General features: G+C 42.7%; 1 protein-coding gene across 1 annotated transcript in view; it reads right to left on the bottom strand.

Annotated features, from left to right (window-relative positions):
• The window catches only part of KDM3B (lysine demethylase 3B), an 81,352-nt gene that overhangs the window by 45,245 nt on the left and 8,149 nt on the right, over positions 1 to 27,958 (bottom strand). Inside the window, exons 3-9 of the mRNA XM_068277026.1 lie at positions 26,164 to 26,277; positions 25,300 to 25,408; positions 17,722 to 17,846; positions 7,281 to 7,355; positions 5,584 to 6,138; positions 1,559 to 2,750; positions 569 to 770 (exon numbers count right to left, since the gene is read on the bottom strand). Coding sequence (XP_068133127.1) covers positions 569 to 770; positions 1,559 to 2,750; positions 5,584 to 6,138; positions 7,281 to 7,355; positions 17,722 to 17,846; positions 25,300 to 25,408; positions 26,164 to 26,277 — 2,372 coding nt within the window. The remainder of the gene's footprint in view (positions 1 to 568; positions 771 to 1,558; positions 2,751 to 5,583; positions 6,139 to 7,280; positions 7,356 to 17,721; positions 17,847 to 25,299; positions 25,409 to 26,163; positions 26,278 to 27,958) is intronic.

Genomic DNA, 27,958 nt, shown 5'->3' with positions numbered 1-27,958 from the left:
TGCGACCACATCCTGCTCACAGCCGCAGGACACCATGGCTTCACAGACTACACAAATGTTACCATGCAAAGGGGTATGCAGCAACAAATTCCGGACGAATAGGTGGATTGGTCTTTATGGCATCTTGTGCTTAATATAGATTTGTTCTTTGGTATAATCTGTGATTAGCAGGTGGCTTTTGTGTCTAGGTATAGAATTTCACTCACCAGTAATTCAGCAAAAAGTCCATAGAGAAGCTACATACAGACTAGTGGAGTGGAGTGCTTCTAGCAATAAACTGCTGAGTGAGACCAGGGATAATTCACTAAGGTTGCAGAACACAAGTGATGTAGCAAACCTGAACCCTCAAAACCTTACTCAGTTTACACACCTCCCTTAAGGTTATTCAGCCCAAGTTTGTTTGATCAGTTATGTTCTCTAGTGATCTCCAACCTTACAACTCAATGTCATTGCATTTACCTTCTATTCATCACACGACTTGATGAAAGCAAAATGGTTCTTCTAGTTTTCTGAGCAGACTAAGGACAATGTGATGCTTTTCAGAAAAATAGTTCTGGTTAGAACATACCTCCTGAAGTGAAAAAAACGACATGCCACAGTGGAATCATCCTGATCTTGCTCTTTAAACTTCCGGTAACGTTCTAATCTGCACTCCCGACACTTGTGCAAATGTGGTGCCACATTGATGCAAGATCCATCTTGAAGAAAGGGTTCTCCAGACTGCTTCAGCTTTCTTACTTTGCTCACATCTTTTAAAACTGATTGCCCTACTATAATAGAAGAAAATATATACAAATGTTAAAAGGTCATACTACTATACACCTAACTACTGTATACACAATATATAGTAGACCTGAAAGATACATTTAATTTAAACCAAAATCACGATCACCACGATCATGATTTCATAATCATAAAAATGGTGATTTCAGCTATGACGTAATTTAGGCATGGGGGAAGTTTGAAGAAGCGGCTTAAAACTTCCCCCAAGTCCCATCACGTGCGGCCCGCAGCATAGGCAGTGTTGGACATACCTTCCGCAAGAGTCCAACATTGTCGATCCTCTATCACCGTCTGCTGGCTCTTGTGTGCGGCATACTTCTTGGGTTCCTGTATGTCACAAGACATACAGGAAGTATGCCATGCATTAGAGCCTGCAGGAGGCAAAGTGGATAGACAGGAATCACTGGACTCGTGCTGGAAGGTATGTCCAGCACTGCCACAGCTTGGGGGACAGAGGCAACACAGAGAGACCCAGAGGGAGCACACAGAAAAAATGGGCACGAAGAGAGACACAAAGGGGCAAGAGAGAGACCCAGAGGGGGCACAGAGAGAGACAAAAAGGGGCACAAAGGCATAGAGGGTGCACAAAGACATTTTTTTAAGAAAATTGTGAATCAAATCAAAATTGCGATTTCGGACAGAAATAGCTCAATTCAATGTATTCCTAAAATCGTTCAGGTGTAATATATAGCCTACATTTAAATGGGTAATTACATTTTCAAACTGTGCTAACACCAATTTACTGTACTGTAATTTTGCTGCTTTTCCATCCTACCTTTGAGCGGAGCAGTTCTCGGCCTTCCTCTTGTTGCCTGTTTTCCTCTGCCTTTTCCCAACAGCAAGTCAACACCATGCTCTCCATTAGGTCCTAGTCTACCAACAAGATGTTCTGGGATCCCTTTAAAACCAGCCCTAGCATTCAACTGCTCTTCAGAATCACTCAGGTCACTCAGGTCACTGTTAGTGCTAGAATCTGAATCTTGTTTTGATGTCCTACTTCGTTCATCAAGAGTGAATCTATTAACAGATTCAAAAGCTGCTTTCCCATCATGAGAAAAATCTGCAGAAGAAACAACACCAGGCTGAAGTCTACTTGACAGAGCAGTGAAGGTTCTTAACAATGGGTTGTCCACTTGTCCAGATCCGATAGCAGGCTTATCTTCAGTGGGACTTGATGACAATGTTGGCATCTCAATAGGCTGAGTCAAACTATTTGCTGGAGAATTTGATCGCCCATTACCCAAAAATGGAGAGCTTTGAAGGGACTCGCTGATTAATGGACCAGTTGGAATAGGCAACTTTTTTAAGGACTCCGTGGAAAGAAATAAAGGTTTGCTTTTCATTACAGAGCTTGATTCATCAGCTTTGGGCTTGTCTGGCCAAAGAGAAGACGTAGCTGAACCAGTTAATGGACTCTGAACTGGCTGGGATGAAAAGCCAAATGGTGATATGTCCTTTGTAGTTGAAAAGGCCAAAAATGGATTTGATGGTTCTTCACGTGATAGCTTTGGTGGCTGCAAAAATAGATTTTCATGAGTCTCAGGGGGACGTACAGCAAGTACTTTTCCAGGAAATGCTGGAGTGAGTTTTGGCATAGAGTCCAAAAAGGCCAGTTTTGCATTTACTTTACTTTCTGCTGAAACAATAGGCTTGGGCTTGAACAGGTTAGGAGACAAACCCTCTTTAATTTGTTTGAATGGGTCCTTGCTTGAAGATTCCTCTACACTACTCTCTGATATGGAAGTAAAGTAGTTACTGGATGGGGCAGTTTGAGACATGCACTGGAAAAACAGATTTTTTGACAGGTCTGTATCTTTTGAATCATCCTGAACACTAGTCCCAAATTGGAACCCAGTAGACTTGCTTCCTTGAATTGTGCCATTTGATTGGTTCTGGCTCTCTCCAAATGTTGAATGTTGGACTGACATCCCAAAACCACTGCTGCCCAGTACAGGCTTTTTGAAACTCTACAAAAAAAAAAAAAAAAAAGGAAGAAAATGGCTTATAAAGCTGGATTTTTGAACGGTTATCTTTCTAAACAGATGCAATAACTAGAAACAAAATTTGAACACAAAACTATTAAAAATCAATTACGTCAGGGAAGTAATTTAAAGAAAACCTGCAACTAAAAAAAGTTCCCCTGGGGTGGTACTCACCTCGGGTGGGTGAAGCCTCCGCATCCTATCGAGGCTTCCCACCGTCCTCCTGTGTCCCACAGCGGCAGTGATAAAGCTCCCCAAACGGCGGGTATGTAAATATTTACCTTCCTGGCTCCAGCGCAGGCACAGTATCGGCTCTCCGCTCGAAGACAGACGGAAATAGCCGATCTCTGTCGGTTTGCTCTACTGCGCAGGAGCAAGTCAAAAGGTAAATATTGCACAGCCTCACAAATTGTCGGCTGTGTGTTCCATGGGCTGCAGCGAGACCGCCGTGGGACACAGGATGGGGGAAGCCTCAATAGGATCCAGAGGCTTTTTCCTACCGAGGTGAGTACCTCCCCAGGGGAACTTTTTTCATTACAGAGTCTCTTTAAAGCGGTATTGTCACCATAAAAATCAAATTTCAACAGCAACTGGTCTGAGTGTATTAAGTGATAAAGATGCTAATCCTGCATTCAAAACTTTTTTCTGCTGTTATGGTTTGGTGTTATTACATACTATAGGAGCACTGGCCCTAGTGCCAAACAGTGCCAAAAAGTTGAATGCTGGGAGTTCTTTTTATCTATAATATATTCCTCCTCTTCCATTTATTTCCCTTCCTAGCTGATCACTTGTGTTTACAAGCAAGGCTGAGGTGACTCAGTGATTGGATGTGTAAAAAAAAAAAAAAGACTCTGGGAGGAGGGCAGCTAATGAATACACAATGAGCAAGAGAAGGGAGGGGGGAAAACAAGAGTCAGGGAGGATATGATGTCAGCATTAGCTTGGCCTAATAGCCACTGCCTAGGAAAGGATTTTCTGCTTTTCCTTTATAAAATTCACAGGAATCATTACGTGGATAGCACAATACATCGGTTATGTAAGTAGAGGTAGTATTTATCTACTTACATATGTAGTTTTTATTTCTAGGTTAGCATGGGTGTCGCTTGTTCTTTAACCCTCCTGGCGGTCTATTAGAAACCGCCAGGGGACAGCGCAGCACTATTTTTTTATTTTTTTTAAATCATGTAGCGAGCCTAGGGCTCGCTACATGATAGCCGCTGTACAGCGGCATCCCCCGCCTGCTTCAATTGCCTCCGGCAATCTTTGATCAGGAAATCCCGTTCAAAGAACGGGCTTTCCTGAAGAGCTTCCCCCGCCGTCATGGTGACGGAGCAGGATGACGTCACCGACGTCATGGATGTCTAAGGGAGCCCCGATCCACCACTCAGCGCTGCCTGGCACTGATTGGCCGATCAGCACCGATTCAGAGCGGAGGCGATCGGAATGCACACGCAGCAAGCAAAGTGCTAGCTGCGTGTTGCAAAAAAAAAAAAAAAAAGTAAGCAAATCGGTCCAGCAGGGCCTGAGAAGTACTCCTGTGCGGCATAGCCCGAGCTCAGCTCGGGCTTACCGCCAGGAAGGTTGAAGATAAATACGCTTTGGGGAAAGTTAGGTAAGGTCACATTTGCATCTACTATACCACCTAATAATGAAAATGTAATGCATCAATAATCCCACTCCCTTGAAGGGATTTATTAATCCGACTACCTTGAAGGGATTTATTAAGTCCTGTTAAAACATAGTTCTCCTTTACATAAACATGAACTAGCAATGCTCCAGCGGCCTGCTTGTCTGATTACCTAGTACTCAGGTGACATGCAGAAAGCTGCCTAACAGTTCAGCCTTGGTTAGGAGAACACTTGTAGAGAAAGCACACATGCTCTCTGAACACCTGCCGGACCCTAGAAATATGCCTTGGGAAATCCAACTCTGGGTACATCTGAGAGCAAATGTACAGTTTAACATAATGTGCAGGGGAAATGAGGGGAAGCTTGGCCTATTACACATTATTCATCCTCTACCTAAACTGGGTTTATGGGAGAAAGACAACACCTCTTCATTCTGTGTGCAAAACATTCTCAGTGAATTAAGCAGAAACAAAAGCCACATACAGCACATTTGCATTTGGGGGTAGATTGCCCTGCTGATCAGAAAACGCATGGCCTGCAAATATATATATCAGCTGGGAACGCATGCACTGGTGAAGGGTCCTAACTTCTCCTAGACCAGTCTTACTTAATATGATCTATGAAGACATATAGTCTATGTACAACCAAAGAATGCTACAGGGAAATATACAGAGTTGGGCTCAGTGCTATTTGTAACACGTGTACCTGTAGTCTGGACAGGTCACTCCAACAGTTACAATATAAAAACATACTAAACAGAAGAGGGACACATTAATATGACTGAAAAGAATAAAGGAACATGTCTCGGAGCTACAAGTCAACTTTTAGCTGTAAAAGCAAGGTTTCCACCTGGAAACCGCGGTATTTGCACTGGTCTTGAAAAATCTCCCCAAAGAGGTACAGCTGTAAGGCCTCTTGCACACTGCAAGCGATTCAGATTCAGATTCCGCTTTTTAATCTGTTTTTATTTCCGATTCAGATTTGCAGTTTGCTCCCTGCACACTGCAAATCGGAATCTGAATCGGATGTAAAAACTGATTAAAAAGCGGAATCTGAATCGGAATCGCATGCAGTGTGCAAGAGGCCTAAGAGGTGTTTTGAGCATACTTCACTTTGAGACAGCACTACTTCTAAGCTTCAGGTTTAGAGCCATAGTGATAAACTTTCCATCTATTAAAAGAAATAAATACCTCTCCAATAGCCCATCCAGTTTTCTTATTTTCCTCTGCAGCCACACTAGGAAGAGCAGAGTCAGAAATCCGTACTGTGGTTGGGGTAGGTCCACTTGCTGTCACACTTTCCGGTGCGCATTCAACGCTGTCAACTTTGCTCCCAGATCTCGCTGCTTCGGACCAAGACGGGGTCTGAGTGGCCATCACATTAAATGATGGATATGGGGTGGAGGTCCCATCAGCAACAGGCTGATCCTGCACAACCAAAGTGCGCCCATTCTCTTTGGTGTAAGTTGCAAAGCGAATATTTGGGTTGATCTGTGGAACAAAGTGCAGCATTTGTTTGGATCTTGGATCTGTAGCAGGCTCAGCACTGCCACTTCCTTTCCAGGGTCCCTGATTGACCTCACAAGACTCGCCACCATTGCTGTCCACTTTCTTCTCCGCTTTCTGCTTCTTTGCCGATGAATCCCCTTCTGCATCAGTTATTTTTCTTCTGCGGCTTTCTTTCCCATCTGTATTTTCTTTTCTCCTCTTTGTTTTTGATGCTTTTGTTGCTTTAACTTGTGAATCCTGCAAAAGATTGATAATGAACCAAGTCTGTTGTACATACATCAAACAAAATTACACTACTAAAGACAGCATAAAATATTGGATAACCATTAAAGTGAAAAATACAGTATTTAATTCATTATTTACAAATTAATCTACAAGCTTAGTCTGCATATGAGAGGGTTAGTAAATTGTTGTATTATGTAGTTAAAAAGTGAGGATACAAATAATAAGGGCTAGTTGCCAAATAAAAACACAGCTATCACTTCAGAAAACTCAATCCTATTAATAGGGAGCTGCTGTTCTGCTACAAATTTATATTCTAGTTTTCATTCATATTCAAATGTGCCACCAAAGCAGTTTCTAGCTTTTAAGGGCTCCTTCGTATCACCAGTATTGCCAAGTGGTGAACAGAACTCAGCAATACATTTAGGGTCTGTTTCCAATACACGTAGATTGGATGCAGAAAAACTGACTCCAATGAATGCCTATAGGCCTGTTTCCACTAAGGCCTGAAACACACCAGAGGAGTTTTTCTGAGCGTTTTAAATTTTTAAATCTGCTGCTAATGTTATCCTATGTGTCTGTGCACACTGGAGCAATGAGGTTTTGTAAAAAACACCATAGCATTACATTGGGAAGAGCTTTTAGAGGTTTCAAAACCTCTTCCCAATGTAATGCTATGGGTTTTTTTTACAAAACCTCATTGCTCCAGTGTGCACAGACACATAGGATAACCTTAACAGCAGATTTAAAAACTCAAAACGCTCAGAAAAACTCCTCTGGTGTGTTTCAGGCCTAAATGCGATTTTTCTGATGCAGATTTTCCCATAGGCATTCATTGGAGTCAGTTTTTCTGCATCCAATCTGCGTGTAGTGGAAACAGGCCCTTATTCAGCTCATGTCCTGTCTTTTCTATACAATCTATGGAGCCCATTCACACCAGTAGAGTGCAGGGTATTAAAGACAAGAGTGTGTATTAGCATTTAGGATGATGGTGGTTATTTGGTTCTGTCATCTAGAACCAAGGCACGGAATCTGAAAAGTGTTTAGAATTAATGCTAGCAATCTGAGCAGCTGAAGTGACTCAGGTTTATTTCAATAGTTATGCTAATACTGAGTAAAAACTAATTTAAAGGAAAAAAAATATATATATAGATCACCTCTGGCTCTAAGAAAGATTCATCTACTAGCACCACATGTACCAATTTTGGATCAACTGTCACAATCTCGCCTCCCTGTAATAAATCAGATTGAAAAGTGTCATAATAAAAAAGAGACAAACATTCTTTTAATTCAATAAAAGCAAAATAAAAGTGAAATGTACATTCGTCTACACAGTACTGTACTGCAAATATTGCCATCTATAACAAAATAACAATCCCCATTCTTTGCCATGAGATGCATGTGGAATTTTTTTTTCTGCTTCTAGGTTTGACCACGGAAATCTTTACGAATCAGACTTTTCACAAAAATAAATGAAATAAAAATTAGATTTTAAAGCTACATAAATATTTAACTTTATGAAACTCTGTTACTAGAGATTATCATTAAAATGCTATTAAAGCAAGTTTGGTTGCAGCTTGAGTATGCAGACTAAAAAAATTGCATCTGCAGCCGATCCAGTTTTACTATGCATCCAAACTGCAATCAAATCTGCATTAACTTGAAAATAATTTGCAATTCATTGATCATCACTAGTTGTTACAAACAAACTACAGGGGGTTACTTTCATAACAATACAGTGGTGTCTACCAGTGGGAGTGGGAGCAAATTTGGGGTACCTGGAGTCGGTGGTTTCATAAACTAAGGAGTCAAATGATTTTTGTACTGGACTCCACATCTCAAATGCAAATGAAAACCTGAGATTTTTATGATCCATGATTTGGCAGAAATAGCTAATAAATTGGAACTAGTGTCATTTAAACAGGAATTCCAGACATTCTCCCTCTATTAATTTAACATTGCCCCTAAGACTTCAGAAATTCCATTCATGTCTGTGTTCAGCCATTTGTGAAGAACTGACAGTGATTGCTATTCAAGTCACAAGCTGGCCTGACCTAATCAATGCACAGCCTGCAATTTTGGCTAGCACCTTGTTGTACCTAGTTATGTATTAGTAGCAGCATTGGTGTAATAAGGATATTAAAGTGACCCTGTATCGAGGACAAAGTAAATTAAGGTACACTTGAATTGAGAGAAAAAAAAAAATTAGATTCTTCCATCAGTAGCTGCGAACCTCTGCATAGCCCAGAGGCTTCAAGGATGCTTTTGATGTTCTGGCGATGCTCACTGTTGTAAACAAGCACATCCTGACTGAACATGTGCGAGTAAGGTCCACGTTTGCCCAGCAGAACGAAGCCACCAGGGCAGAGCTTTATTTCTATGTATACAAGCGCTACTGGGCAGGCGTGGACCTTGCTTACGCATGCCCATTCCAGCTGCGCTCATCCACAGCCACACTCACAACCAGATGAAACCTATACAAATGGTGCAAGTCAAATCGGTATAGAAAGACCCTGCGCTAGTATGGCGGGCACAATGAGGATCCAGGAAACCTCGGGACCGTCCAGAGGCTTCCCAATATTGAGGTAAGTATGCATTTTTTTCTTCTCACCTCAGTTTATTTCTCAAATACAACTCAAAAAAAAAAAAAAAAAAAAAAAAAGGTAAACATCTACATACATTAACCACTTGAGGACCACAGTCTTTCTACCCCTTAAGGACCAGGCACTTTTTTTCCCATTCAGACCACTGCAGTTTTCACGGTTGATTGCTCGCTCATACAACCTACCACCTAAATGAATTTTGGCTCCTTTTCTTGTCACTAATAAAGCTTTCTTTTGGTGCTATTTGATTGCTCCTGCGATTTTTACTTTTTATTATATTCATCAAAAAAGACATGAATTTTGGCAAAAAAATTATTTTTTTAACTTTCTGTGCTGACATTTTTCAAATAAAGTAAAATTTCTGTATACATGCAGCGCGAAAAATGTGGACAAACATGTTTTTGACAAAAAAAAACCCATTCAGTGTATATTTATTGGTTTGGGTAAAAGTTATAGCGTTTACAAACTATGGTGCAAAAAGTGAATTTTCCCATTTTCAAGCATCTATGACTTTTCTGACCCCCTGTCATGTTTCATGAGGGGCTAGAATTCCAGGATAGTATAAATACCCCCCAAATGACCCCATTTTGGAAAGAAGACATCCCAAAGTATTCACTGAGAGGCATAGTGAGTTCATAGAAGATATTATTTTTTGTCACAAGTAAGCGGAAAATGACACTTTGTGACAAAAAAAAAAAAAGTTTCCATTTCTGCTAACTTGCGACAAAAAAAATGAAATCTGCCACGGACTCACCATGCCCCTCTCTGAATACCTTGAAGTGTCTACTTTCCAAAATGGGGTCATTTGTGGGGTGTGTTTACTGTCCTGACATTTTGGGGGGTGCTAAATTGTAAGCACCCCTGTAAAGCCTAAAGGTGCTCATTGGACTTTGGACCCCTTAGCGCAGTTAGGCTGCAAAAAAGTGCCACACATGTGGTATTGCCATACTCAGTAGAAGTACTATAATGTGTTTTGGGGTGTATTTTTACACATACCCATGCTGGGTGGGAGAGATATCTCTGTAAATGACAATTTTTTTATTTCTTTTACACACAATTGTCCATTTACAGAGTTATTCCTCCCACCCAGCATGGGTATGTGTAAAAATACACCACAAAACACATTATACTACTTCTCCTGAGTACGGCGATACCACATGTGTGGCACTTTTTTGCACCCTAACTGCGCTAAGGGGCCCAAAGTCCAATGAGTACCTTTAGGATTTCACAGGTCATTTTGCGACATTTGGTTTCAAGACTACTCCTCATGGTTTAGGGCCCCTAAAATGCCAGGGCAGTATAGGAACCCCACAAATGACCCCATTTTAGACAGAAGACACCCCAAGGTATTCCGTTAGGAGTATGGTGAGTTGATAGAAGATTTTATTTTTTGTCACAAGTTAGCGGAACATGACACTTTTGAAAAAAAACAATTAAAATCAATGTCCGCTAACTTGTGACAAAAAAATAAATACTTCTATGAACTCACCATACTCCTAACTGAATACCTTTGGGTGTCTTCTTTCTAAAATGGGGTCATTTGTGGGGTTCCTATACTGCCCTGGCATTTTAGGGGCCCTAAACCATGAGGAGTAGTCTGGAAATCAAATTCCGCAAAATGACCTGTGATATCCTAAAGGTACTCATTGGACTTTGGGCCCTTTAGCGCAGTTAGGGTGCAAAAAAGTGCCACACATGTGGTATCGCCGTACTCGGGAGAAGTAGTACAATGTGTTTTGGGATGTATTTTTACACATACCCATGCTGGGCGGGAGAAATAACTCTGTAAATGGACAATTGTGTGTAAAAAAAATCAAAAGATTGTCATTTACAGAGGTATTTCTCCCACCCAGCATGGGTATGTGTAAAAATACACCCCAAAACACATTATACTACTTCTCCCGAGTACGGCAATACCACATGTGTGGCACTTTTTTGCACCCTAACTGCGCTAAAGGGCCCAAAGTCCAATGAGTACCTTTAGGATTTTACAGGTCATTTTTGTTTCAAGACTACTCCTCACGGTTTAGGGCCCCTAAAATGCCAGGGCAGTATAGGAACCCCACTAATGACCCCATTTTACAAAGTAGACACCCCAAGGTATTCCGTTAGGAGTATGGTGAGTTCATAGAAGATTTTATTTTTGCCACAAGTTAGCGGAAATTGATTTGAATTGTTTTTCTTCACAAAGTGTCATATTCCGCTAACTTGTGACAAAAAAAAAATCTTCTATGAACTCACCATACTCCTAACGGAATACCTTTGGGTGTCTCCTTTCTAGAATGGGGTCATTTGTGGGGTTCCTATACTGCCCTGGCATTTTAGGGGCCCTAAACCATGAGGAGTAGTCTTGAAACCAAATGTCGCAAAATGACCTGTGAAATCCTAAAGGTACTCATTGGACTTTGGGCCCCTTAGCGCACTTAGGGTGTAAAAAAGTGCCACACATGTGGTACCGCCGTACTCAGGAGAAGTAGTATAATGTGTTTTGTGGTGTAATTTTACACATACCCATGCTGGGTGGTAGAAATATCTCTGTACATGACAATTGTTTGATTTTTTTTACACACAATTGTCCATTTACAGAGAGATTTCTCCCACCCAGCATGGGTATGTGTAAAAATACACCCCAAAACACATTATACTACTTCTCTTGAGTACGGCGATACCACATGTGTGACACTTTTTTGCAGCCTAGGTGCGCTAAGGGGCCCAACGTCCTATTCACAGGTCATTTTGAGGCATTTGTTTTCTAGACTACTCCTCACGGTTTAGGGCCCCTAAAATGCCAGGGCAGTATTGGAACCCCACAAGTGACCCCATTTTAGAAAGAAGACACCCCAAGGTATTCCGTTAGGTGTATGGCGAGGTCATAGAAGATTTTATTTTTAGTCACAAGTTAGTGAAAAATGACACTTTGTGAAAAAAACCCAATAAAAATCAATTTCCGCTAACTTTTGACAAAAAATAAAATCTTCTATGAACTCGTCATACACCTAACAGAATACCTTGGGGTGTCTTTTTTCTAAAATGGGGTCACTTGTGGGGTTCCTATACCGCCCTGGCATTTTACGGGCCCAAAACCGTGAGTAGTCTGGAAACCAAATGTCTCAAAATGACTGTTCAGGGGTATAAGCATCTGCAAATTTTGATGACAGGTGGTCTATGAGGGGCCGAATTTTGTGGAACCGGTCATAAGCAGGGTGGCCTTTTAGATGACCGGTTGTATTGGGCCTGATCTGATGGATAGGAGTGCTAGGGGGGTGACAGGAGGTGATTGATGGGTGTCTCAGGGGGTGATTAGAGGGGAAAATAGATGCACTCAATGCACTGGGGAGGTGATCGGAAGGGGGTCTGAGGGGGATCTGAGGGTTTGGCCGAGTGATCAGGAGCCCACACGGGGCAAATTAGGGCCTGATCTGATGGGTAGGTGTGCTAGGGGGTGACAGGAGGTGATTGATGGGTGTCTCAAGGTGTGAGTAGTGGGGGGAATAGATGCAAGTAATGCAATGGCGAGGTGATCAGGGCTGGGGTCTGAGGGTGTGGGCGGGTGATTGGGTGCCCTAGGGGCAGATGGGGGTCTAATCTGATGGGTAGCAGTGACAGGGGGTGATTGATGGGTAATTAGTGGGTGTTTAGAGGAGAGAACAGATGCAATGCACTTGGGAGGTGATCTGACTGCGGGTCTGCAGGCGATCGGATGGTGTGGGTGATCAGATTGCCCGCAAGGGGCAGGTTAGGGACTGATTGATGGGTGGCAGTGACAGGGGCTGATTGATGGGTGGCAGTGACAGGGGGTGATTGATGGGTGATAGGTGATTGGCAGGTGATTGACAGGTGATCAGTGGGTTATTACAGGGAAGAACAGATGTAATTAATGCACTGGTGAATTGATAAGGGGGGGTCAGAGGGCAATCTGAGCGTGTTGGCGGGTGATTGGGTGCCCGCAAGGGGCAGATTAGGGTCTGATCTGATAGGTAAAAGTGACAGGTGGTGATAGGGGGTGATTGATGGGTAATTAGTGGGTGTTTAGAGGAGAGAATAGATGTAAACAATGGATTTGGGAGGTGATCTGATGTCGGATCTGCGGGCGATCTATTGGTGTGGGTGGGTGATCAGATTGCCCGCAAGGGGCAGGTTAGGGGCTGATTGATGGGTGGCAGTGACAGGGGGTGATTGATGGGTGATAGGTGATTGGCAGGTGATTGACAGGTGATCAGTGGGTTATTACAGGAAAGAACAGATGTAATTAATGCACTGGCGAATTGATAAGGGGGGGTCTGAGGGCAATCTGAGCGTGTGGGCGGGTGATTGGGTGCCCGCAAGGGGCAGATTAGGGTCTGATCTGATAGGTAAAAGTGACAGGTGGTGATAGGGGGTGATTGATGGGTAATTAGTGGGTGTTTAGAGGAGAGAATAGATGTAAACAATGGATTTGGGAGGTGATCTGATGTCGGATCTGCGGGCGATCTATTGGTGTGGGTGGGTGATCAGATTGCCCGCAAGGGGCAGGTTAGGGGCTGATTGTTGGGTGGCAGTGACGGGGGGTGATTGATGGATGATTGATGGGTGATTGACAGGTTATCAGGGGGGATAGATGCATACAGTACACAGGGGGGGGGGGGGGGTCTGGGGGGGGGGGTCCTGGGGAGAATCTGAGGGGTGGGGGGGTGATCAGGAGGGGGCAGGGGGCAGGGGGGGGGGGGATACAAAAAAAATAGCGTTGACAGATAGTGACAGGGAGTGATTGATGGGTTATTAGGGGGGTGATTGTGTGCAAACAGGGGTCTGGGGGGTGGGCAGGGTCTGAGGGGTGCTGTGGGCGATCAGTGGGCAGGGGGGGGGGGCAGATCAGTGTGTTTGGGTGCAGACTAGGGTGGCTGCAGCCTGCCCTGGTGGTCCCTCGGACACTGGGACCACCAGGGCAGGAGGCAGCGTGTATAATACACTTTGTATACATTACAAAGTGTATTATACACTTTGTAGCGGCGATCGCGGGGTTAACATCCCGCCGGCGCTTCCGTATGGCCGGCGGGATGTTACGGCGGGTGGGCGGAGCCAGTTGCCGGGGGAAGCGCGCGTCATCAAAGACGCGATCGCTCCCCCGGCGTAGCAAAAGGACGCACCGCCTTAAGGCGTATTGCGGTCCTTAGGGGATCCACTTTGCCGCCGCCCATGGGCTGTGGGCGGTCGGCAAGTGGTTAAACCAGCACTACAAGTATCTATTTGAAAAAAAAAACATGATGTTGCAACAATTACTGCAAAAATCAATTTTTCAGGGCAAGAAGTAGCTACTGTTTTATTAAAGGGCCACTATCGCACAAAATAGTACATTTCTCCCAGAGTACAATGCACCATAAATTAAGTTACTTCTACAGTATGTTGTGGTCACTTACAGTAGGTAGTAAAAATCGGAGCGGTTTTGGACTAGTCCATCTCCTCATAGGGGATTTTCAGTATTTTACCTTTCACAAAAGCTCTCCCTGAAAAGGATCTATATAATGATGCCTATTGCCCTCCCAATACACTTGCATGCTTTTTTTGGCAGCTAAAATGAGCAACTGCAATTCAGTAAGTGCTTTTGAAAAGAAAGAAAACCCTGAGAATTCTCCCTGAGACCTCTTGCACATCAAGTGCAATTCCGATTTTTTATACAATACGATTTTTGATTCAGAAGTAAAAAAGTACTGCATGCTGCTATATTTTTTAATCGTAATAAAAAAAAAAATTAGATCATAAAAAAAAAAAAAAAATTGGAATTGCATTGTGCAAAGAGGCTTAAGATAGACTAGTTCAAAGCCTGTCAGATTTGCATACTTCAGGTGACAAGAGACTTAGAAAAAAAATAAATTATAGTGCATTTTACTGTGAAACAAATATACATTTTATACATATGTATATGCATGCATTTAAAAAAAATGTTTTTGCGATAGTGGTCCTTCAAAGACATCCAAGGTGAAAATAAACTATTAAAGAGACTCTGAAGCGAGAATAAATCTCGCTTCAGAGCTCATAGTTAGCAGGGGCACGTGTGCCCCTGCTAAACCGCTAAATCGCGCCGCTAAACGGGGGTCCCTTCACCCCCAAACCCACCCCCGCAATACTTGGTCGTAGATTTAGTCGTTCCTGCAGCCCTGCCTCCAGTCGCGTCTATCAGCGGCGCATCGCCGCCTCTCCCCCGCCCCTCTCAGTGAAGGAAGACTGAGAGGGGCGGGGGAGAGGCGGAGATACGCGCTGACAGATGTGCGTGGGGCAGGGCTGCGGCGGTTAGCCCTGCCCCAACCAGGAAGCGCTCCCCCGCTGCACCGAGGGGATTTGGGGGTGAAGGGACCCCCGTTAAGCCACGTGATAGCGGCGTTTTAGCAGGGACACACATGCCCCTGCTATTTATGAGGTCTGAAGCTAGATTTATTCTCGCTTCAGACTCTCTTTAGGACCTCTTGAGGACCCACTCTTTACCCCCCCTTAAGGACCAGCGCTGTTTTAGCTGATCTGTGCTGGGTGGGCTCTACAGCCCCCAGCACAGATCAGAATGCAGGCAGAGCGACCAGATCGTCCCCTTTTTTTCCCCACTAGGGGGATGATGTGCTGGGGGGGGGGGGGGGGTCTTATCGCTCCTGCCTGATGGGTGTTGCGGGGGGGGGGGGGTCCGCACCTCAAAGCCCCCCCCCCCCCCCCCGTGCCGAGATTCTCCCCTCCCTCTCCTCCCTGTCCCCCCTGGTGATCCGGGCTGCACAGGACGCTATCCATCCTGTGCAGCCAGTGACAGGCTGTCCCCGTCACATGGCGGCGATCGCCGATCTGCCTTGCGGCCGTACAATGTAAACAAAGCGGATTATTTCCGCTTGTGTTTACATGTAGCCTGCGAGCCGCGATCGGCGGCCTGCAGGCTATTCACGGAGCCCCCGCCGTGAATTGACAGGAAGCAGCCGCTCGCGCGAGCGGCTGCTTCCTGTTTAATTAGCCTGCAGCCGGCGACGCAGAACTGCGCCGCTGGTCCTGCAGCTGCCACTTTGCCGACGCGCGGTATGAGTGCGCGGTCGGCAAGTGGTTAAAGAAAACAATTGTATCTGTCGTCCTGACTTTTTTGGTTGTGACAGGGTTTTATTTTATGTTTACAGCTACTTTTTCAGTTTTTACAGTTTCATGCCCTCTTCTCAATGACACATTCATTGAAGTATGCCAGAGCTATAATGTATGAACGATTGACCCTTTTTATCTCTTTCCTGCTCTCAGAAGCTATTTACTGCCAGAAAAGTGTTTTATGGCTGTAATTCCTTATCAGTGAAGGTTACGCTATAGTACGACCCAGTCCTAACCTGTACAGTCACTTGCATACCTGATTTTTAACTCTATCAGGCATAGAAAGAAAAAAAAAAAAAAAAAAAAAAAAAAAAAAAAAAAAAAAGAACACAGCATAGTTATTTGTGTGCTTGGCACTGTACATACACGTCTCATGTCACACGTCACCTCAGATGTTCAAGGTATAACAATGAATTCATATGCATGGATCTTTTACAAGCTCAAGCATAAAAGCTAACAACATATAAAGAACATTAACAGAAAGAAATATGGAGACTAAATATTAAAACCGCAACTGAAATACATCCTCAAATGATCACAAATGCACAACACTTCAGGCTGAAATTAGCCTTTTGTCAAATGAGCACTTGACAAAGGGCTGATGTAGGTCTGAAATGTGTATATACACTGTACTAAAATGGATTATTCTTAAAACATTACAAATGGTGTCCCTGTTGTCATTTTATCAAAAACATTTGATGACTAGTAAAGATTTAGCCACAGAATCTACAATTGACAAAAATAGGGCATGACTATATATACTCTGTGAAGTGCTGCAGAAGATGACAATGCAATATATAATAAATGTCTCAGTTTCACACCTACAGTAAGATGGCAACTAGTGGAAGCAGAACTGTTGTTCTGGGTCAGTGACTCAGATGACATTACAGGCACAATTAGTACCATAGCCAATGACCGATTTAAAAAGAAGTCAGCACAAAAACACCATCCATATTCTTTTCAAGCAGGGGTCTCAAACTCGCGGCCCGCGGGCCATTTGCGGCCCTCGATACAATATTTTGTGGCCCTCGCCGGCAAAAGCTTCCTTATAGTTCGCTTCAGTGCTCACAAGTAATCCACTGCATCCCCGCCGCTAAACGAGGGTTGCAGAGCCCCCAAATCGCCCGGGGGGGCAATCCGTCGGCATTTCCTGGAAGGGGCAGAGCTTTCATCTTGAGCTCTGCCCCTCCTGACGTCAATCACCGCACGGATCGCCGCCTCTCCCCGCCCCTCTCTGTAAAGGAAGAGTGAGAGGGGCGGGCAGAGGCGGCGATGCGCCGCGATTGTGAAATTCCTTATGCGGCCCAGCCTCATCCTGACTTTGCCTCCTGCAGCCCCCCAGGTAAATTAAATTTGAGACCCCTGGTTTAAAGTATAACTGTACATTTTTTAAACGCAAACAAACAAAAAGTTATATACTTACGTTGGTAGAGAGAAGCCTCTGGATGCTTGCCTCCTCTGCTGCCGGATGGAACCTCTTCAACTTTGCGACTGCAGTCCCCTCCATGTACGAGGGCAGCCGCACTGTGCAGGCACCAATGAGCTTGCACCTGTGCAGTGGCATGGAGATGGTCATGCCTGGAGAACAAAGCCATGCGACTGCGCAGGTGGTGCTTCACACTTGTGCGGTGCGCTCATACACAAGGGAGCGTGGCTGTATGCAATCTTCAACATTAAAGTTCAAGATTGTTAGAGGGTCCCAACAGAGGAGCGAAGTAAAACCAGGGAAAACTCTGGACCATCCAGAGGCTTCCCCATACTGAGGTATTTACAGGCGTCCTTTAAAATGCAGCAGGGTGTGTGCAACTTACCTAATGGTATTTTAACTGTAAATAATGATTCTAAAAACTGCACCAGTTGCAAGAATAAACATAATATAAACATAAATACATTATGAAAAGTGTACACATACCTCACTCATAGTAACATTTATTATACGGCTGATAGGATCTTGATGAGTCACAACTCCTAAAACCCAGTCTTCATCCTCATCAGGCCTGAACACTTTAACCTCCTGACCTTGAATACTGCAAATACCTAGAAAATAAAAGAGGCATACAGAGTGTTACTGCAGCAACTATTTTCCTGCAGGCGAGAATGAAAAATAGCTTCTGAACCAGATTTTCTGGTGTATCAGAATTCCTCCACTTGGAAAGCAGGAAGTAGTAAGTTTCTGAAGAGAAAGAATTTACAAAGCTATGATGCATGATTAATATATACATTCAGCCAGACCTACCAAAGACTGCATCAAGGGACAAATATAAAGAAAAGAAAGAAAAAAAAAGGAACACACATGTCTGCTTGCCAGTCTGAATGTTAAAGGATATATCTGGGGTTAAAGAAAAAAGACAAAAACGTACATGCGCAGAAGAAGCCTGGCAAGGTCGGCATCTGCAACGGAGGGGAACACCGGCTTGGAGCAGAGCTGTAGAGAGGGACAGACAGACCTCCAGGGGCTGGAGGAAGCCCCAGGTAAGTAGAATTTTTTTTTTTTTTGGACCTTGAATGTATCCTTTTAAAGCTAAAATATTAAAAAGACACCATCTCACTGCCCTTTAAAGCAAACCCGAATTTAAAAATAAACTTACCAGATAAATAACTGTATTTATACAATTGTTCCTCCATAGAACTTTCCTGGATTCCCTGATACTTAACCACTTCCTGCAAAATGGACATTTATAAACGTCCTATTTGTGCATCATCGGTACAAATAGGAAGTTTATATAAACATCCATTTTGCCTAGGCCCGCACATGCACATACATTTAAACCAGAGGTAGGGAACCTACGGCTCGGGAGCCAGATGTGGCTTTTTTGATGGCTACCTCTGGCTCACAGACAAATCAGTAGGAGTTGATTCACTAAGCTACACTGCTCAAGCAGCGCAGCTTAGTGTGGCAGCGCAAGTAACATTTTCAAAGTAGGCACACTACTGCTGTATCATGCACTACTAACTTACTCGCACTACCCCCAAAGCTAACAGCAGCTCCAATTGTCCCACCCTGGGCCCTGTCAGTTCCAGTGACTCTACAAAATGAGATCCCCGCACTTTGATTGGCCCAATAGGCTGCTTGTCACTTGACAGGCAGCCTATTGGGCCAAAGTGCAGGGATCCGTCCTACAAAGTGAATCAACCCCCAAGTCAGCTAGCTAATTGTATAAGCAGTTAGTCGATATTTCTCCTGTCTGACTCTCAGGGAAATTGCTGATGTTGCTGAAATCCAAGAGAAGCTGAAGACGTGTCTGACACTTCCGCTGCCCGGCGGATCAACTGTATACACATCACCGTGGCAACATTGACGTGAACCCTGCTGTCCCAGTTTGAAACATACTGTATGGCTCTCACGGAATTACATTTTAAAATATGTGGTGTTTATGGCTCTCTCAGACAAAAAGGTTCCTGACTCCTGATTTAAACCCTTCAGCCTTTGGAATGAAGTTGTTAATGGCTGAAAAGCTAGGTTTGAAGTATCAAGTCAGATATAACCTCACACTGACATTACTTTTTGTTTGTTCAACTCCCACACAGAAAAACAACCTTTTGAACTTACTTCACTTTTCAGGAGTGTTTGTATGGACACAGAGATTTTATGGCATTTAACCGGTTCAGCACCGCAGTCCGAAAATCTCATGCATCCGAGCAACGTTCACCTCCCATTCATTCGCCTATAACTTTATTGCTACTTATCACAATGAATTGCAGGGCTGTGGAGTCGGTCCAAAAATCCACCGACTCCGACTCCTCAGTTTAGGATTCCACCGACTCCAACTCCGACTCCACGACTCCGACTCCTCTAATTTGCATATTACAATTTTGTTGATTAAAAGTATGTAACATGAAATTCGTCTCTTAACTGCCAACGCTTAGGAATTTTACAAGACAACGGAAGTGAGAAGGATATGTAGACTACTATATTTATTCCCTTTAGACTAAAACTAGTCCTTGGTAAGAGTACTTGTAAAAGGTACAACCGGAACAAAGAACATCTATCAAGTGTGGGTGCATGTAAGAATGATGTGCAGGTACTCTGCAGGGGAATGAGGAGATTGTAAACAGACAACACCTCTGTGTTCAATGTGCACAGCATTCTCAGTGGATTCCCTGCAGCTCTGTGGGGAGTGCATATGTAGAGTATAGTACTACTGTGTAACAAAGTAAACCTGAGACAGATGAAATTAAAGTTTTATACATACCTGGGGCTTCCTCCAGCCGCCTTCAGGATAATCAGTCCCTCGTTGTCCTCCTCCACCACCTGGATCTTCTGCTATGAGTCCAGGTACTTGAGTCAGTCAAGCGTAGTGCGCATGCACACACTCCGCCGCCAGGAGCATACTACACCTGTGCAGCACTATTGCGCAGGTACAGAATGTTCCTGGCTGTGGGAACGACATGCGGCCGGACAGCGCTGACTGGCTGAATTACCAGGACTCATAGCAGAAGATCCAGGTGGTGGAGGACAGTGAGGGACTGATTAGCCTGAAGGGGGCTGGAGGAAGCCCCAGGTATGTATAAAAAAACTTTACTTTTCATCCGTCTCAGTTACCCTTTAATTTGTAGTCACTAAACCAAATTTTAATAACATATCAAATTATTTTATTTCATCAGCAAAGGGAGTGCATACATTTGCATAAATCAGCACCAATGCAGAATTATTTCCATCTCGTTGACCATCTCTATTAGTGACATAGCTACACATCAGGCTTTATTCTTACAGCATAGATGTTATTTAGTATATATAAGAGATTCCTGTGTACACATCATATATACAGTCACAATCAGAAATGTATATCTGACCTTAAAAATATGGGGACTGCTTAATTGAAGCAGAACAAGTAACTAATTTTGATTGGTTTATTTCATTTTTGTGGACTAAGCACAGCTATTACTGTATATATACAATATTTTTAATGACTATTATCTGAGAAATAGAACATTTTATCATATTTTCTATTTTAATTACAGTTACAAATTCATTAGGAGTCGGAGTCGGTGCATTTTTTTCCCGACTCCAGGCACCCAAAATTGCCCGACTCCACAACTCCGACTCCACAGCCCTGATGAATTGATCTATATCTTGTTTTTTCCGCCACTAATTAGGCTTTCTTTGGGTAGTACATTTTGCTAAGAATTATTTTTTTCTAAATCTATTTTAACAGGAAGATTAAGAAAGAAATGAAAAAAATTCATTATTTCTCAGTTTTTGGCCATTATAGTTTGAAATTAATATATGCAACCGTAATTAAAACTCATTTTATTTGCCCATCTGTCCCGGTTATTACACCGTTTAAACGATGTCCCTATCACAATTTATGGTGCCGATATTTCATTTAGAAATAAAGGTGCATTTTTTCAATTTGCGTCCATCACTATTTATAAGCTTATAATTTTAAATATTATAATAACATATTCTCTTGACATGCCTATTTAAAAAGTTCAGACCCTTGGGTAACTATATGTTGTTGTTTTTTTTAATTGTATTTTTAATTGTATTTATTTTTTTTTATAAAAAAAAGTGTATGTGGTTAATTTTTGGTGTGGGAGGGAAACTGCTAATTTTAAATGTAAATAATATTTTTTTTTAATTAAAAATGTATGTTGGTGCAGTTTACTATTTGGCCACAAGATGGCCACAGTGAAAAAAGTCCTGGATGCGAACGATCTCGCATCCAGGAACTAAAATGCTGGGGAGAAGTTTCCTGGGGGCAGAAATACTGCGCTCTCTGGAGAGAAAGCGTCGGTATTTCTGCGGGGAAGTTAGATCAGTGAATGGGAATTATATTCCCATTCACTGATCGGGGGGCTAGCGGCGGGCAGCGGGGGCGCGCCAGATCGCGCTCACCAGCCGGCGGCAGCAGCAGTGCCTATCTGGACGAGGAAGCTCGTCCAGATAGGCCGAACTGGTTAATTAGTTTCTAAAAGAGCGGTGCCGATAAAGCACCGATTTGTTAACTCTTGCAATAACAAAAGTAAAAAAGGAACATGTGCAAGTTCTAAGCAAGGTTAACATTATATGTATGTACACATTTATGTCGTCATGCCACGTCATTTCAGGTAGCCTTTAAAGGAAACCTGAAGTGAGAATTAAAAGGAGACTGCTATATTTATTTCCTTTTAAAGGCAGAGGATCAGCAGGATAGCCAGGCAACTGGGATTGCTTAAAAGGAAATAAATATGGGAACACAAGTACCACACAAAAAGTCTAGTTTATCCCCCCCCCAAAAAAAAAAAAAAAAAAAAAATCACTGACCAATTTTACCACTTCCATGTGGTGTGAGAACTTACCTACACAATCTGTTCATAGTATTCAAAATATGTTGGCCCTCATACTATATAAAGTGGTATGAACTACTCAATCTTTGACCAATCAAAACTGGATGTGTGTACCAAGCTTAAGGAGTCATAAGTAGAGATAAAGTTATTGTTAATTAAATAGGGGTGTAGCTAAAACGTCAAAGCTGCTCTATGCCATAAGGGGAAAATAGGTCTAAATGCGACATGGCTAAGATGTGTATCACAGTGCAGCGTTTCAAAAATACAGTTAATAAATGGATACCTTCTATGCACTTTTATCTTGTATTTCCTTTGAACATTGTTTGCCTAGCAACCTATACATTTCAAGTACCTGTCATATTTTGTTTCTGAAAACTCCTGTAAGCAAACATGTTACTTCCTTTAAAACAAAGGAGAATGTGTACATAATATTGATGTGCTCCTTATTTTACTATCAGGAGTAAGTGCCTACATATTTGGAGTTGAGCAATCTGTCAGTCATATAATTTCTGAAAGGGACTTGCCAATCAACCTCTGCACCGTAAGTTAAAAAGTCCAGGATGCACCCTTCCCTTTGTTACAAATTGCTGTTTACTGAGTGTGTCAGCTATAGCACAAATTGCTGTTTACTGGTCATGGTATTTTACTTGCAGTTACAGCTGCCAGCCAGTCGCCCTCACAGCATAGTCTGCACACAGATTTGGAGACAGTTGATTGATAACCATGCAGAACACAATTCTACAGCCCTACACCCGAATTTGGTTCAGTCAAGCATATCTGTTCAACTCTCAGGGGAAGGGACAAGCACCATTTAATGCGATAGTATGCATGTACCAGACAGACAGACAGACAGACAGACAGACAGACAGACAGACAGACAGACACACACACACACACACTTGTGCCATAGTGTATGTATACAGTGGAATCTCGCTATAGTAAAATCTGATATCGTAAACTTCTGAGTATAGTAAACTCAGTGCTCAGGTCCCAGCAACTGCACCTGTATAAATATACAATGCAGGGCTGTGGAGTCGGTTCAAAAATCCACCGACTCCGACTCAGTTTAGAATTCCACCGACTCCGACTCCTCTAATTTGCATATTACAATTTTGTTGATTAAAAGTATGTAACATGAAATTCGTCTCTTAACTGCCAACGCTTAGGAATTTTACAAGACAACTGAAGTGAGAAGGATATGTAGACTACTATATGTATTCCCTTTAGACTAAAACTAGTCCTTGGTAAGAGTACTTGTAAAAGGTACAAACCGGAACAAAGAACATCTATCAGGCCCTAGGCAATGTAAGTGTGGGTATATGTAAGAATGATGTGCAGGTACTCTGCAGGGGAATGAGGAGATTTTTCCTCTATTACACATTCTTCATGCACAATCTGAACAAGGTTTATGGGTGACAGACAACATCTCTGTGTTCAATGTGCACAGCATTCTCAGTGGATTCCCTGCAGCTCTGTGGGGAGTGGATATGTAGAGTATAGTACTACTGTGTAACAAAGTAAACCTGAGAGATGAAATTAAAGTTTTATACATACCTGGGGCTTCCTCCAGCCGCCTTCAGGATAATCAGTCCCTCGTTGTCCTCCTCCACCACCTGGATCTTCTGCTAGGAGTCCAGGTACTTGAGCCAGTCAGGCGTAGTGCGCATGCACACACTCCGCCGCCAGGAGCATACTACACCTGTGCAGCACTATTGCGCAGGTGCAGAATGTTCCTGGCTGTGGGAGCAGCATGCAGCCGGACAGCGCTGACTGGCTAAATTACCAGGATTCATAGCAGAAGATCCGGGTGGTGGAGGACAGCGAGGGACTGATTAGCCTGAAGGGGGCTGGAGGAAGCCCCAGGTATGTATAAAACTTTACTTTTCATCCGTCTCAGGTACCCTTTAATTTGTAGTCACCAAACCAAATTTTAACAACATATCAAATTATTTGATTTCATCAGCAAAGGGAGTGCATACATTCGCATAAACCAGCATCAGTGCAGAATTATTTCCATCTCATTGACCATCTCTATTAGTGACAAAGCTACACATCAGGCTTTATTCTTACAGCATAGATGTTATTTAGTATATATAAGAGATTCCTGTGTACACATCATATATACAGTCACAATCAGATATGTACAGTATATCTGAACTTAAAAATACAGGGACTGCTTTATTGAAGCAGCACAAGTAACTAATTTTGATTGGTTTATTTCATTTTTGTGGACTAAGCACAGCTATTACTGTATATATATTGTATATATACATTATTTTTAATGACTATTATCTGAGAAATAGAACATTTTATCATATTTTCTATTTTAATTTCAGTTACAAATTCATTAGGAGTCGGAGTCGGTGCATTTTTTCCCCGACTCAGACTCCAGGCACCCAAAATTGCCCGACTCCACGACTCCGACTCCACAGCCCTGATACAATGTATGAAAAGGTCTTATATAGTATACTTCTGATATAGTAAACTACTTTTCTTGGTCCCTTGGAGTTTACTACTGGAGTGGGGGAGAGATGCAGTACATCTGGACTATTGCAAATGCCTGTTGAATTCTCATTAAAGTGAATAATGAATACAAGATAAGCAATCAATATGTCAAGCTACAAATCAATACTTGGTGGTTTGCAAAATTAACCACCCTGGCGTTCTATTAAGATCGCCAGGGCGGCTGCATGAGGGTTTTTTTTTAAATAAAAAAAAAAAACTATTTCATGCAGCCAACTGAAAGTTGGCTGCATGAAAGCCCACTAGATGGCGCTCCGGAGGCGCTCTTCTGATCGCCTCCGGCGGCCAAAAGTAACACGGAAGGCCGCAATGAGCAGCCTTCCGTGTTTGGCTTCTCCTGTCGCCATGGCGACGAGCGGAGTGACGTCATGGACGTCAGCCGCCTCCGATCCAGCCCTTAGCGCTGGCCGGAACGATTTGTTCCGGCTGCGCAGGGCTCAGGCGGCTGGGGGGACCCTCTTTCGCCGCTGCTCGCGGCGGATCGCCGCGGAGCGGCGGCGATCGGGCAGCACACGCGGCTGGCAAAGTGCCGGCTGCGTGTGCTGCTCTTTATTTGATCAAAATCGGCCCAGCAGGGCCTGAGCGGCACCCTCTGGCGGTAATGGACGAGCTGAGCTCGTCCATACCGCTAAGGTGGTTAAAGCTAAAATACTAATATAGCAAATAAAAGGCAAATTTTCAGGATTACAGCATCTACCTCGTAAAATGATCTCCTGGATTTTCCTTGAATTGATGACATCAGTCACAGCATCCCTCAATAAAGGCTGTTCTTTCAATACCAGTTTGTGGCTGTCTACTCCCATCTGCTGGAAGTGGGAAGAACAACAATATTAGCATGTTTTTGAGAGAATAACTCCACTTAAAGAGACTCCGTAACAAAAATTGCATCCTGTTTTTTATCATCCTACATGTTCCAAAAGCTATTCTAATGTGTTCTGGCTAACTGCAGCACTTTCTACTATGACAGTCTCTGTAATAAATCAATGTATCTTTCCCCTGTCAGACTTGTCGGCCTGTGTCTGGAAGGCTGCCAAGTTCTTCAGTGTTGTGGTTCTGCTATGAACTCACCCTTTCTGGCCCCTCTATGCACACTGCCTGTGTGTTATTTAGATAAGAGAGAAGCTGCTCTAATCAGCTGGATAAATCGTCCTCTGAGCTGGCTGGGCTTTCACATACTGAGGATACTGAGGAATTACAAACAAGGGCAAAGCTGTTTGCAGGAAGAAAAGAGCAGCCTGAAACTTCAGTGCATGGGGGAAAGAAACACACAAATGATCTCTTGAGATTCAAAAGGAATGCTGTATACAGCCTGCTTGTGTATGGATGTATTTTCTATGTGTGGACATACTGTACATCAACCTACTTCCTGTTTTGGTGGCCATTTTGTTTGTTTACAAACAAACTTTTTAAAACTGTTTTTAACCACTTTTAATGCGGCGAGGAGCGGCGAAATTGTGACAGAGGGTAATAGGAGATGTCCCCTAACGCACTGGTATGTTTACTTTTGAGCGATTTTAACAATACAGATTCTCTTTAACTTTTCATCCTCCTAATGTGTTACCTGATAAAGGCGAAGTGTGCTGGCATCGGGAAGAAAATATAATACGTCTTCCAACAGGAACTCGATAGGGACAACTGATCCCAAACCCAACTTGTCCACTAAAGTTGTGAAAGTCTGAAATGTAAGAAATAAAGATTAGTTCACTTTTCATACTATGCATTTCAACATTTTAACCAGATATCTGCTGGCAGATCACATATATTGATTTCTGAAGCATAAATTGCTATTCCAATAGAGAACAAAACAAATTTGCACCTTATTAGGATTTGGAATAAAGTCCTTCTCAGCAGTAGACCAGAACATCTATATTATTTGCACTGTGGATGCTCATAAGGTACTATAAACTGTTTAGGATGTTAAAGTGGACCTGAACTCAGAACTTCCTCTCTGCTCTAAATGATAAGCAACAGCATAATGACCTTAAAGGACCACTATAGCTAAAAACGTAAAATTTAAAATATATGTAAACACATACAAAGAAGAAGTACGTTTTTTTTCCAGAGTAAAAGGAGCCATATATTACTTTTCCCCTATGTTACTGTCACTTACAGTAAGTAGTACAAATCTGACAGAACCAACGGGTTTTCGACTAGTCTATCTCCTCATAGGGTATTCTCAGGGTTTTCTTTATTTTCAAAAGCACTTAGTGAATGAAAGCTGCTGCATCCAACTGCCATAAAAGTGTGCTGCGAGCAGGGAGGCTGGCCAGCATCTCTGTAGAAATGCTTGTCAGGGAATGTCTTATAAAGAATAAGAGCCTTGCTCACCCATGAAGAGAATGACTAGTCCAAAACCTGTCCGTTTTGTCAGATTTCTACTACCTACTGTAAGTGACAGCAAGTCAGCGACATAGGAGAAACAATTTAGGACTCATTTTGCTCTGGAAGAAAAACTTATCTGTATATGTTTACACCCATTTAAAATTTTACGCAATAGTGGTTCTTTAACCACTTCACCTCTGAGGGGTTTTACCCCCTGAGCAATTTCCACCTTTCAGCGCTCCTTCCATTCGTCTATAACTTTATCATTACTTATCGCAATGAAATGAACTATATCTTGTTTTTTCCGCCACCAATTAGGCGTTCTTTAGGTGGGACATTATGCCAAGAATTATTTTATTCTAAATGTGTTTTAATGGGAAAATAGGAAAAAGTGTGGGAAAAAAATTAATTATTTTTCAGTGTTCGGCCATTATAGTTTTTAAATAATGCATGCTACTGTAATTAAAACCCATGAAATGTATTTGCCCTTTTGTCCCGGTTATAAAACCGTTTAAATTATGTCCCTATCACAATGTTTGGCGCCAATATTTTATTTAGAAATAAAGGTGCATTTTTTCAGTTTTGCGTCCATCCCTAATTACAAGCCCATAGTTTATAAAGTAACAGTGTTATACCCTCTTGACATAAATATTTAAAAAGTTCAGTCCCTAAGGTAACTATTTATGTATTTTTTTTTAACTGTAAATTTTTTAATTTTTTTTTAATTACAAAAAAAAAAAAAAAAAAAAAGGGGAGTGTGGGGGGTAATGAGTTAATTTTTTGTGTAACACTAATTTCTATGTAAAAAATGCTTAGCGTGTAGTTTTACTATTTGGCCACAAGATGGCAACAGTAACCTTTTGATTATTGAGACCTGCGAGCGTCCTTCCGGACGCTCGCAGGAAGTACAAGGGGGCTGTGAGTGTTTGTTTTTTTTCACAATGATCGCGCTGCCCATCGGAGAGCAGCGGATCATTGCGGGGCCTAGATCAACGAACGGGAATGGATTTTCCCGTTCATTGATCTCCGGGCGA

This window comes from Hyperolius riggenbachi, chromosome 3 (assembly GCF_040937935.1).
Source record: "Hyperolius riggenbachi isolate aHypRig1 chromosome 3, aHypRig1.pri, whole genome shotgun sequence".
NCBI classification, from domain to species: Eukaryota; Metazoa; Chordata; class Amphibia; order Anura; family Hyperoliidae; genus Hyperolius; species Hyperolius riggenbachi.
This window is presented reverse-complemented; position numbering and strand designations above follow the sequence as displayed.